Here is a 13,452-nt window from a genome sequence, read left to right on the forward strand (position 1 = left end):
TAAAACTGCAAATCTTCTGTAAGGCAAAGGACACTGTGGTTAGGACAAATCGGCAACCAACAGATTGGGAAAAGATCTTTACCAATCCTACAACAGATAGAGGCCTTATATCCAAAATATACAAAGAATTCAAGAAGTTAGATCGCAGGGAGACAAATAATCCTATTCAAAAATGGAGTTCAGAGCTAAACAAACAATTCACAGCTGAGGAATGCCTAATGGCTGAGAAACACCTAAAGAAATGTTCAACATCTTTAGTCATAAGGGAAATGCAAATCAAAACAACCCTGAGATTTCACCTCACACCAGTGGGAATGGCTAAGATCAAAAACTCAGGTGACAGCAGATGCTGGCGAGGATGCAGAGAAAGAGGAACACTCCTCCATTGTTGGTGGGATTGCAAACTGGTACAACCATTCTGGAAATCAGTCTGGAGGTTCCTCAGAAAATTGGACATTGGACTGCCTGAGGATCCAGCTATACCTCTCTTGGGCATATACCCAAAAGATGCCCCAACATATAAAAAAGACACGTGCTCCACTATTTTCATCGCAGCCTTATTTATAATAGCCAGAAGCTGGAAAGAACCCAGATGCCCTTCAACAGAGGAATGGATACAGAAAATGTGGTACATTTACACAATGGAATATTACTCAGCTATGAAAAACAACGGCTTTATAAAATTCGTAGGCAAATGGTTGGAACTGGAAAATATCATCCTGAGTGAGCTAACCCAATCACAGAAAGACATACATGGTATGCACTCACTGATAAGTGGCTATTAGACCAAATGCTTGAATTACCCTAGATGCCTAGAACACATGAAACTCAAGACGGATGATCAAAATGTGAATGCTTCACTCCTTCTCTAAAAGGGGAACAAGAATACCCTTGGCAGGGAAGAGATAGGCAAAGATTAAAACAGAGACTTAAGGAACACCCATTCAGAGCCTGCCCCACATGTGGCCCATACATATACAGCCACCCGTATAGACAAGATGGATGAAGCAAAGAAGTGCAGACCGACAGGAGCCGGATGTAGATCGCTCCTGAGAGACACAGCCAGAATACAGCAAATACAGAGGCGAATGCCAGCAAGAAACCACTGAACTGAGAATAGGACCCCCGTTGAAGGAATCAGAGAAAGAACTGGAAGAGCTTGAAGTGGCTCGAGACCCCATTTGTACAACAATGCCAAGCAACCAGAGCTTCTAGGCACTAAGCCACTACCTAAAGACTATACATGGACTGACCCTGGACTCTGACCTCATAGGTAGCAATGAATATCCTAGTAAGAGCACCAGTGGAAGGGGAAGCCCTGGGTCCTGCTAAGACTGAACCCCCAGTGAACTAGAGTGTTGGGGGGAGAGCGGCAATGGGGGGAGGGTTGGGAGGGGAACACCCATACGGAAGGGGAGGGGGGAGGGGGATGTTTGCCCAGAAACCAAAGAATTATTATTATTAAATAAATTAAAAAAAAAAAAAGAAAGAAAAAAGAATCTGGAAAAAAAACCTGCAGGAATACTTCTTTTGAGCACATTTGTCCTTTATGTAATCTCATAGAGAGCTCCATTCACAGACATCACAATGACTCATGTTTCTACACTGATAGTGGTAAGTTAGATGCAGACATGTAGTTTCTCCATATTTTCAATGTTTCCATGCATGTGAAACATTGGAATATAGCACTACTTAGCTACCTTGGTGACTTCGAGATAGAATGTGCCATGGAACATGTAAACACACACACACACACACACACACACACACACACACACACACACAAAGTAAAAAATTTATAAAGTTGAGCAGCAGCCTGATATGTGCCCAAATGCTGCAGCTTGAGACCATCCTAGGTTGTCCACAGTAAGCAAAGACCCAGGTGAGAATCTATCCAAATACACATACTTGCTGGAATACCCACACAGTTCAGCTAACATGGGACCTCTCCTCCCTCCCTGAGCTGTACCTTCCTTCTAATAGATGAGAAAGGAAGAAAAAGCCTCAAACTCATTGGCATAGGGGATAATTTCCTGAACAGAACACCAATGGCTCAGGCTCTAAAATCAAGAATTGATAAATGAGATGTCAATTATCTTACCCTAAAAAGCTTCTCTATGGTAAAAGATACTGTCAGTAGGACAAGTCAGAAACCTACAGATTAGGAAAAAAGTCTTTACTACATCCAACACAGGACTAATATCCAAAGTATATAAAGAACTCAAGAAGTCAACCTCCAGAAAACCAAATAACCCAATTGAAAATGGGGGTACAGAGTTAAACAGAACACTCACAACAGAAGAATTTCAAATGTTCAAGAAGCACTTAGAGAATTGTTTAAAGTCCTTAGTCATCAGAGAAATGCAAATCAAAATGACCCTGAAATTCTATCTCACACCAATCAAAATGACTAAGATCAAAAACTCAAGTGCTTGTCAGGATGTGGAGACAGAGGAATTCTAGTCTATTTCTTGTGGGCTTGCAAACTGGTAAACTGCTCTGGAAATCTGTCTGGTGGCTCTTCAGAAAATTGTAGTCTACCTGAAGACCCAGTTATACTACTCTTAAGCATATACCCATAGAATGCCCCACTATACTGCAAAGACAGGTGCTCTACCATGTTCTTATTTGTAATAGCCAGAAGCTAGAAAGAAGCCAGATGCCTCTCAACCAAAATACGGATACAGGAAGTGTTTTTCATTTACAGAATGAAACACTATACAGTTATTAAAAACAAAGACATAATGAATTTTGCAATCAAAAAGATGGAACTAGAAAATATCATCCTGAATAAGGTAATTCAGACCCAAAAGGACATGAATGGTATGTACTCACTGATAAGTGGGTATTACCCTGAAAGTACAGAATACCTAGGATATAACCTACAGACCATAAGAAGTGTCTCAAGCAGAAATGCCCAGGTAAGGAGGCTTTAATCCCACTTAGAAAGGGAAGTAAATAATAAAGGGAGGTAGAGAGAGGAAAGGACCTGTATAGAAGGGGGAAAAGGCAAAGGCAAAGGCAAACAGGATCATATATGGGGGGGGGGCAGGAAAGAAGCCCAGAGACAAAAGAATAAATGGCGATAAGCAGCTGTGTGTGTGTGTGTGTGTGTGTGCGCGCGCGCGTGCGCGTGCGTGCGCGCAGGTGAGTGTGCATGTGTGTATGCATATGTGGTGACTCTCTAGAAAGTAAGGACTCATTGGAGGTGACTGTAACCAGAATGCCCTACACTGGGGAGAGGGAATTCAAAGCATCCACCTCTAGTAGATAAACAGTGACTCAAGTGGCAGGTCAGAGTTACTAACCCACAGTCAAAATTTCTGACCCAAAATTGTTCCTCTCTAAAAGAACTAGAGGGATGAAAATAGAGAAGAAACCGAAGAAAAGGTATTCCAATGACTGACCCAAGTTGGGATCCATCCCATGTTGGGGGGAAAAGGTTAATGATGTGATTATAGATGGGAAACCTGGCATTCCTGTCCTCTGAGAGTCCCTACTTGCAGCTGACTGAGACAGAGGCAGATACTTGCACCCTGGGATCTCCCAGGGACTGAGTTTAACCAGGAGCATACAAGCCAGTTGGAGGCCCCTGACACATATATAGCAGAGGTCTGTCTGGTCTAGCCTCTGTGGAAAAAGATGTGCTTAATCTTAGAGACTTGAAGACCTAGGGAAGGAGGAGGCTTTGTCAGGGAGGGTAGATCACTCTCTCAGAGGCAAGGGAGAGGGGAACAAGGTGAGGGTAATAACTGGAATATAAATAAATAAAATAAATTAAAAAAAGTTAATAGAATGTTTCAGTAGTGCATTTCTTAAAATAAAAGAACTAGTGTGTTTAGATTAGGCATTATATAGTCTCACATATAAGTATAAGAAGTATATTAAAATACAATGATGAAAAATGGTCATATATTTTGATGTTATATGAATACCAATTATCAGTTATTGAAATTCATTAGAGGGAAAAGGAAAACAGAAGTTCACTTGGGAGGATAGGGGAGGAGAGGTCTTGAATGATAGGCAGTGGTATGCATGTAATTAAAATGTGGCATATAAAATTCTCAAAGAATTTGTAAAATATTAACAAAAAGAAGAAACCAGCTATTAAAAATAAGCAGAAAAACCCATTTAGAGAAAAAACATAGAACACTCTTGAAACATAGAGTAATATGAAAATGGTCAGGTCTAAGAGGGTCAGTGACACAAAAAAATTTCAACCCAAACAAGATCACAGAACAATTTATTAAGAGAGATACTAGAAATAGGATGAAAAAAGCAAATTAAGCATAAGAGTTTCAAATGCAGTTAATGGCCAATTTCTGAGCCTACAAGTCACAAGAGATCAGGATGATGTTTTCAGTGAGGAAAGTGGAAAAAAGAAAAAGTCGGCCAATAAATGTTAGCAAACTGCCCTTCAGAACTAAAGTATATTAAACTTTTGGGACACACCTGAGAGCAGAGGTAAGGACACACCTGAGAGCAGAGGTGAGACCTACTCTTCTGTTCCAAGTAACTTGCCTGGAGCCCTCAGGACACACAAAACCAGGAGCAGTCTAGGACAGGACCCTTCAGGTTTATGCCTGTGCTCAGAGCTGACTCTGTCCCACAGAGCTCTGTATTCAAATCCTGTTGGGGAGACAGCTGGATTCTCAGAAGTGAGGACGATCCTGAGAGCTCAGGGGAGACTTCTGCCCACAGTCTTGGCCCAAGAGTAACCCATCTAGTGCCTTCTGGACACAGGAAACTAGGAGCAGTCTGGGACAGGACCCTTCTGGTTTCTGCCTGTACTCAGAGCTGACCCAGTCCCAAACCTTTCTGTACCCAAATCCCATGGTGGGTGGAGCTGGATTTTTAGAAGTACAGACAACCTGATAGCTCAGGGGAGAACACTACTTCTGCTCACATTCTTGCCCCTAGAGGAACATGCCTAGAACCCGCTGGACACAGGATCCTAGGAGCAGTCAAGGAGAGGATCTTTTCAGTCCCTACCTGTGATCAGAGCTGAAAGCCAGTCACCAGGAGTGCCGACACACCTGAGAGCAGTGATAAGACCAACTCTTCTGTTCTGAGTGACCTACCCAGAGGCCTCAGGACACACAAATCGAGGAGCAGTGTGGGACAGGACGGTTCTGATTTCTACCTGTTCCCAGAACTGACCTAGTCCCACAGGTCTCTGGGTCCCAGATCCCACTGGGAGAAAACAGGTCTACAGGAGTGCTGACACACAGGCTTACAGGAGGGCGAAGCTACTGTCAGAGAGAGCAAGACCAGATAAGACTAGAGACAACCAGAGGACAAGAGGCAAGCACAGGAACCTAAGCAACAGAAACCAAGACTACTTGGCATCATCAGAGCCCAGTTCTCACACCAAAGCAAATAATGGATATCTAAACAAAGCATAAAAGCAAGATTTGGATTTAAAAATCACATCTCATGATGATGATAAAGGACTTTCAGAAGGATATAAAAACTCCCTTAAAAATACACGACAACACAGGAAAACACACACAAGCCCTTAAAGAGGAAAAATAAAAATCCCTTAAAAAATTATAGGAAAACACAACCAAAAAGGTGAAGCAATTTAACAAAACCATCCAGGATCTGAAATTGGAGATAGAAACACAAAGGGAGACAAGCCTGGAGATAGAAAACCTAGGAAAGAGATCAGAAAATATAGATGCAAGTATCACCTACAGAATACAAGATATAGAAGAGAGAAATTTAGGGGCAGAAGATACCATAGAAAACATTTACACAACTGTCAAAGAAAATGCAAAATTCTAAAAGCTCCTTACCCCAAACATCCAGAAAATCCAGGACACAGTGAGAAGATCAAACATAAGGATAATAGGTATAGAAGGAAGTGAAGATTCCCAACGTAAAGGGCCAGTAAATATTTTCAACAAAACTTTCATAACCTGAAGAAAGAGATGGGCATAAACATACAAGAAGCCTACAGAATTCCAAATATATTGGCACAGAAAAGAAATTCCTCCTGTCATATAACACTCAAAACACCAAATGCACAAAACAAAAAGAATATTAAATGCAGTGAGGGAAAAAGAGCAAGTAACATATAAAGGCAGACCTATCAGAATTACATCAGATTTCTCACCAGAGACTAAGAGAGCCAGAGGATCCTGGGCAGATGTCATACAACCCTAAGAGAACATAAATGTTAGCCCAGGATATCATACCTGGCAAACTCTCAATTACCATAGATGGAGAAACCAAGATATTCCATGATAAATCCAAATTTACACAACATCTTTCTACAAATCCAGCCCACCAAAGGATAGTAGATGGAACATTTCATCAAAAGAAGGGAAAATATATCCTAGAAAAAGCAAGAAAGTAATCTTCTTGCAACAAACCCAAAAGAGGAGAGCAATAAAAACATAATTCCAACTGTAACAACAAAAATAAGAGAAAACAACAATCACTATTCCTTAATATTTCTTAATATCAATGGATTCAATTCCCCCCAAAAGACATATATTCACACCCTGGATAAGTAAAGAGGACCTGGCATTTTGCTGCCTACAGGAAACACACCTCAGAGACAAAGACAGACACTACCTTAGAGTAGGCTGGAAAACAAATTTCCAAGCAAATGATCCCACAAATCAAGTTTCAGTAGACATTCTAATATCCAATAAAATCAACTCTCAATCAAAAATTATCAAAGAAGATAAGGAAGGACACTTCATATTCATTAAAGGAAAAATCCACCAAGATGAACTCTCAATCCTGAATATCTATGGTCCAAGTGCAACGGCACCTACATTCACAGAAGAAACCTTACTAAAGCTCAAAGCTATTCCACAAAATAGAAATTGAAAGAACACTACTCAGTTCCTTCTATGAAGCCACAATTACACTTATACCGATATCACACAAAGACCCAGCGAAAAAGAGAACTTCAGACCAATTTTCCTTATGAATATCAATGCAAAAATACTCAGTAAAATTTTCTCAAACCAAATCAAAGAACACAGAAAATGATCACCCATTTTAACCAAGTAGGCTTCATCCCAGGGAGGCAGGGATGGTTTCATATATGGAAATCTTTCAATGTAATCCACTATATAAACAAAATCGAAGAAAAAATTCACAGGATCATCCTATTACATGCTGAGAAAGCATTTGACAAAATTCAATACACACTCATGTTAAAAGTCTTGGAAAGATCAGTAATTCAAGGTCCATACGAAAACATTAAAAGGAATATACAGCAAACCAGTAGCCAACATCAAACTAAAAGGAGAGAAACTTGAAGCAATCTCACTAAAATTGTGGACTAGACAAGGCTCCCCACTCTCTCCCTACTTATTCAATATAGTACTCACAGTTCTATCTGGAACAATCAGACAACAAGAGCACATCAAAGGGATGGAACTTGGAAAGAAACAAGTTAAAATATCACTATTTGCAGATGAAATGATAGCATACTAAAATGACCTGAAAAGCCCCACCAGAGAACTACTTAAGCCTTATATACAACTTCAGCAATGTGGCTGGATATAAAATTAACTCAAACAAATCAATAGCCTTCCTCTACTCAAAGGATAAACAGATAGAGAAAGAAATTAGGTAAATGACACCCTTCACATTAGTCACAAATAATATAAAATACCTTGTTGTGACTTTAACCAAGCAGGTGAAAGATCTGTATAACAAGAACTTCAAGTCTCTGAAGAAAGAAATTGAAGAAGATCTCAGAAGATGGAAAGACCTCCCATGCTCATGAATTGGGAGGATTAATATAGAAAAATGGCCATTTTGCCAAAAGTGATCTGCAGATTCAGTGCAATCCCTATCAAAATTCTAACTCAATTTGTCATAGAGTTAGAAAGAGCAATTTGCAAAATCTTTTTTAATAACAAAAACCCCAGGACAGCAGAAACTATCTTCAACAATAAAAGAAATCTTGGGGAATCACCATCCCTGACCTAAAGCTGTATTACAGAAAAGTAGTGATAAAACCTCTATGGTATTGGTACAGAGATATGCAGGGTAGATCAGTGGAATAGAATTGAAGATGCAGAAATGAACCCACAAACCTATGGTCACATGATCTTTGACAAAGGAGCTAAAACTATCCAGTGGAAAAAAGATAGCATTGTCAACAGATGGTGCTCATTTACTGGAGGTCAGCATGTAGAAGAAGGCAAATAGATCCATTATTAACACCCTGTATGAAGCTCAAGTACAAGTGGATAAAGGACCTCCATAGAAAACCAGATACACTCAAACTAATAAAAATTGTGGAAAGTCTTGAAAACATGGGCACTGGGAATAATTTTCTGAAGAGTACACCAAAGGCTTATGCACTAAGATCACGAATTGACCAATGCAACCTCATAAAATTGTAAAGCTTCTGTAAGTCAAAGGACACTTTCATAAGGACAAAATTGCATCCAACAAATTGGGAAAAGATCTTTCCCAATCCTACATCTGATAGAGGGCTATGATCCAATATATACAAAGAACTCAACAAGTTAGACTTCAGAGAGTCAAAACACTGTATTAGAATATGAGGTACAGATCTAAACAAAGAATTCTCAACTGAGGAATATTGAATGGCTGAGAAGTACCTAAGGAAATGTTCAACAATTTTAGTCTTCAGGGAAATGCCAATTGAAACAACCCTTAGACTCTACCTCATATCAGTCAGAATGGCTAAGAACAAAAACTCAGGTGGCAACAGATGCTGTTGGGCATGTGGAGGGAGAGGTACACTCCTCCATTGTTCATTGGATTGCAAGCTGGTTGGTTGGAAATCAATCTGGAGGTTCCTCAGAAAATTGGACATAGTACTACCTGAGGACCCAACTATACCACTCCTGGGCATATACCCAAATGATGCTCCAACATATAACAAGGACATATGCCCCTGTATGTTCATAGCAGCTTAATCTATAATAGCCAGAAGCTGGAAAGAACCCAGATGTCCCTTAACAGAGAAATGGATACAGAAAATGTGGTATATTTATACAATGGAGTACTATTCAGCTATCAAAAACAATGACTTCATGAAATTCATACTCAAATGAATGAAACTAGAAAATATCATCCTGAGTGAGATAACCCAATCACAAAAACCACAGATGGTATGCACTCACTAATAAGTGAGTCACTCACTAAAAGCTTGGATTACCCAAGATTCAATCCACAGACCACATGATGCTCAAGAAGAAGGAAGACCAAAGTGTGGATGCTTCAGTTCTTCCTAAAGGGGGAACAGAAATATTCACAGAAGGAGATACCGAGACAAAGTTTGAACCAGAGTGAAGGGATGGCCATTCAGAGCCTGACCCACCTGGGGATCCAGCTCATTTACATACAGTCACCAAACCCAGAAAATATTGGTGATGCCAAGAAGTGCATGCTAACAAAGCCTGATATAGCTGTTTCCTGAGCTGCTTTGCCAGATTCTGACAAATACAGAGGTGAATTCTAGCAGCCAACCATTGAACTGTCAGAGGAATTAGAGACAGTATCTAAGAGCTGCAGGGGCTTGCAAGACCATAAGAACAACAATATCAACCAACCAGAGCTCCCTGGGAGTAAACTACTACTCAAGGCCAAACCCATGACTCCTCTGCATATTTAGCAGAGGATGGCCTTTTTGGGCACCAAGGGGAGGAGAAGCTCTTGGTCCTGTCAAGGCTGAACCCCAATGTAGGGGATAGTCAGGGCAGGGACCCAGGAAATGGTGGGTGGTTGGGGAGGGCGAACACCCTTATAGAAGAAGGGAGAGATGGTATGGGATGGAGCTTTATAGATGGGAAACTGAGAAATGGAATAACATTTGAAATGTAAATAAAAATATCCAATAATATAAAAAGACAGTTTAAAATGAGACAGTTAAAAAAGAACTTTAGTCAGAAAATCTCTAGCAGACAGAATTCTTCATCAAAAATTACAGAAAATGTGGAATTCTTCAAGTTGAAATAAAGGGCTGGCAATGAGTTACATGAATACATCTTCATGTAGAAAAAGTGAAATGATTCATTGAAAGTAAGACCAGGAAAGATGTTACAATATTGTGATGTTACAATAAGGTGCACAAATCCTTTTTATAGAATGAATGTCTAAAGACTAAATTAATATCCTCAATGATTTGACAAGCAACTCATATATACAATCAATAATAAATTAAAATATCTAAACCCAAATATGTGTGGGTTTTGGGGTCATAGTACAGAAAACGGAAGATTATTATTTTTTTTTTTTAGATTTAAAACAGCTTAATATCTACTTGGTGTTGTGGAACATGATTTTAATTTTAGCACTTGGGAAGCAAAGGCATGTGGATATCTGAGTTCATGGCTAGCTTGGTCTACTAAATGAGTTGTAGTATATCCATGACTACACGGTGAAACACTGTCCCCCTTGTACCACAGTAGTTTTGTTTACCCAATCAACGTTAATTACCAAGTCTACCAGGTACAGTATTTGGGAGTATTTAGGACAGAACTGAGAGGCAGGTTTCCAGAGACATAACTGTTGTTCAAAAGACTCACCACCAATTACACACACTGGCCCCCACCCCTCAAAATACACATTGCCTACTCTTCTGTTAGAACAAAACCCATCTATTGGGATAGATGGTAACTCAATGTTTTAAGGATGGACTCACCCATGTGTGCTGACATCCTCTGGACTAGGAAGAAACCTGGAAAGAAAAACTCATGATGAAAGATCTACCACCTTCCAATAGCCAAACTCTGACACCTCAAGTTTCTTTTTGGCCTCTAAACATTAGAACCAGAGCCCACATTGTTAATATGAACTTATGTACTAATATTTTCTATGGAACTCAGTATTTCTGTGTGGGACAATTTCAACCTCCCAAGATGATATTTCTACACTGTTATTTCACACTTTTCATTCTCAACAGAACTCACCAGAACACAGTAGGCTTAGGAACTCGAACATCATGGTTTTGCTTTGGCTGGAAAGAAGCAGAGCAAGAAGAAAGTTTACAGGATGTCTTGAGAGGCTCAGAGTACATACTTGACCACAGGAAGCAAAGCTTACCAACAGACCTCATTCACAGTCAACACCAAAGTAATTCTTTTTGAGACAGGTTTTCTGTGTAGTCCTGACTGTCCTACACTTTGTAGAAAATACTTGCCTCGAACTCAGAGATCCACCTGACTTTGCCTCCCAAGAGCTTGTATTAATGGGGCATGTTCCTGTCTCTGGCTTCAAGTGGGATCTACTGATTTCCAGTGGCCTAGGAAGACCATAGCTTCCTGAAAATTTTCAGACTTTAGTTCTCCAGACACAACATTTACCATGACCACATCTGAGTTTCATCTTGGACCAAACCCTCTTAGTCTAAATTTGATTCATACTAAAACTTTTGATGCATTTTGTTGCTTTTTAAATCTGAATGTCAATGGCTCCTGTGGTTTTATGTGTAATGTGTTCAATGAATATTATTCATGTTATAAAAGCAATCCTAATATGTCAGTCAAAATGATTATGCTACACTTATTCCAGTTTCAAGGTACAATCATGTAATTTCCTAAGTGGTTAATTATGTACTTATTTAGAATAATAAAATTTCACTTCTGTTTAAAAGTCAAAGAAACAAAACAAGTGGATTTTAGCTTTAATTCAATTGTTTTATAACCTAACATTCAAACTGTTTAAAACATTTAATTTTAAAATTATGTGCATATATCAGTGTGCATTTGTATGTTAGGACTGGTATTTGGTCATGTCAGAAGAGGGTGTTCATTAGATGCCCTGTTGCAGGAGTCTCTGGCAGCTGTGATCCCACTAGTGTGGGATTTTGCATTTGAAGTTGGTGCTCTGCAAGTACAGAACACAATCTTACTTTCTAAAGGATCTGTCCAGCCATTGATGCTTACCAATCTTTACAAATTCCTTAGCCATAAATTTATTGTATTCTGTTTTCCACTTCGTTCATGAATGTTTGTCATATATGAGCATGTCTAATATGTATTACAAGTCGTTTTTGAATCTTCCAGACATTTTTACTAGTTCCTGACCTCTATTTCTCTTTTTTTTATTCCAGTAGAACATATTAAACAAACAAGCCCAGTTAAGAAACATCAGTGTTAAGATATATTTCTAGAAGAGTATGTTAGAGGGCAAGAATCTGTAAGACAGTGTAAAAAAATGGAAACATTTGAAATGGGACTACAGTTTCAACAACAATTGGCCACAGAAACACTGCAAATGAAATATGCATATGTAATATTCATTATTTAGCAAATATTTTGTCTTTGTATCATATATTATTCTAAATTTTATTAAATAATTTATTTGTATACTTTATGTGTGGGTCACAGCTTCCCCTCTGTCCTCTCAGTGAAGTCTCTTCCTCTTTTCTTCCCTCCCCCATCTCGCCTCCCTTCTTCCTCTGAGAAAAGTAGCCCTTCCGTGGATATCAACCTTCCCTAGTGTTGCAAGTTTCAGTAGGAATAGATGTATCTTTTCTTATTTAGGCTAGACATGGCACTCCAGTTTGGGGAAAAGGGTCCAAAGACAGACAACGGAATCAGAGGCAGTCCCTGTTCCTTTTTTAGGGATCCCATATGAATACCAGCTGCTCATCTGATACATATATGTAGAGGGCTTATGTACATCCCATTCCTGTTCTCTGTTTGGTGGTTCAGTCTCTGTGAGCACCTATAAGCTCAGGTTAGTTGATTATGTAAGCTTTGTTGTTATGTCCTTGACTTCACTGGCTCCTACTACCATTTCTCTTCCTCTTCCACAGGATTCTCCAACCACTACTTAATGTTTGGCTGTGGAACTCTGCATCTGTTTCCATCAGTTTCTGGGTGAAGCCTTTCAGATGACAATTATAGTAGACACCTGTCTGCAAGTATAGCAAAATATCATCAGTAATGTTAGGAGTGGGTTCTCTCTCTGCCTGGGCCAGTCATTGGTTAGCAATTCACTCAATGTTTGCTTCATCTTCATTCCTGCATATTTTTTAGCTGGCACAAATTGTGGTTTGAAGGTATTGTGGCTGGGTTGGTATCCCCATCCCTCCATTGGTATTCTTGCCTCGTTACAGGTGGAAATTTTCAGATTCAATATCACCAAGTAATAGGAGTCTTACCTATGTTCACCCTCATAGATTCCTGGAAATTTCTATTGTTCTGGGTTTCTAGCCTGTTCCAGAAATGCCTGCCTACCAATTCCAGTTGTTTTTCCCCAGTTCTTCCTCCCTCCTTCTATCCCACATTTGGTCACTTCTGTATCTTTCTCCACCCTCTCCCACCTAGTTCCTTCCATCCATTAACCCTCAATATTTATTCTACTTCCTCCTCTCAGTGAGATTCAAGCATCCTCACTTGGGCCTTCTTGTTACTTAGCTCCATTGGGCCTGTGAACTGTAGCATGTTTATTCTTTTTTTATGGCTAATTTACACTTATAGATGAGTATGTACCATGTTT

The 13,452-nt window shown here is 39.5% G+C and overlaps 1 protein-coding gene across 23 annotated transcripts in view; it reads right to left on the bottom strand.

Moving 5' to 3' along the window:
* The window catches only part of Kir3dl1 (killer cell immunoglobulin like receptor, three Ig domains and long cytoplasmic tail 1), a 43,240-nt gene extending 32,159 nt beyond the window's left edge, over window positions 1-11,081 (bottom strand). For 7 of the 23 annotated variants that reach the window (XM_087566812.1, XM_087566868.1, XM_087566830.1 and 4 more), the window contains exons 1-2: window positions 10,917-11,013; window positions 10,649-10,684 (exon numbers count right to left, since the gene is read on the bottom strand). In XM_087566812.1, the coding sequence (XP_087422938.1) occupies window positions 10,649-10,684; window positions 10,917-10,950 (70 nt within the window). In that variant the 5' untranslated portion in view covers window positions 10,951-11,013. Of the gene's footprint in view, window positions 1-10,648; window positions 10,685-10,916; window positions 11,028-11,049 lie in introns of those variants that run through there. The other 16 variants (XM_087566966.1, XM_087566899.1, XM_087566841.1 and 13 more) reach the window with 10 other exon arrangements.
* Between the last annotated feature and the right edge of the window lie 2,371 nt (window positions 11,082-13,452).

This window comes from Rattus norvegicus, chromosome 1 (assembly GCF_021556685.1).
Source record: "Rattus norvegicus strain SHRSP/BbbUtx chromosome 1, alternate assembly SHRSP_T2T, whole genome shotgun sequence".
Lineage (NCBI taxonomy): Eukaryota > Metazoa > Chordata > Mammalia > Rodentia > Muridae > Rattus > Rattus norvegicus.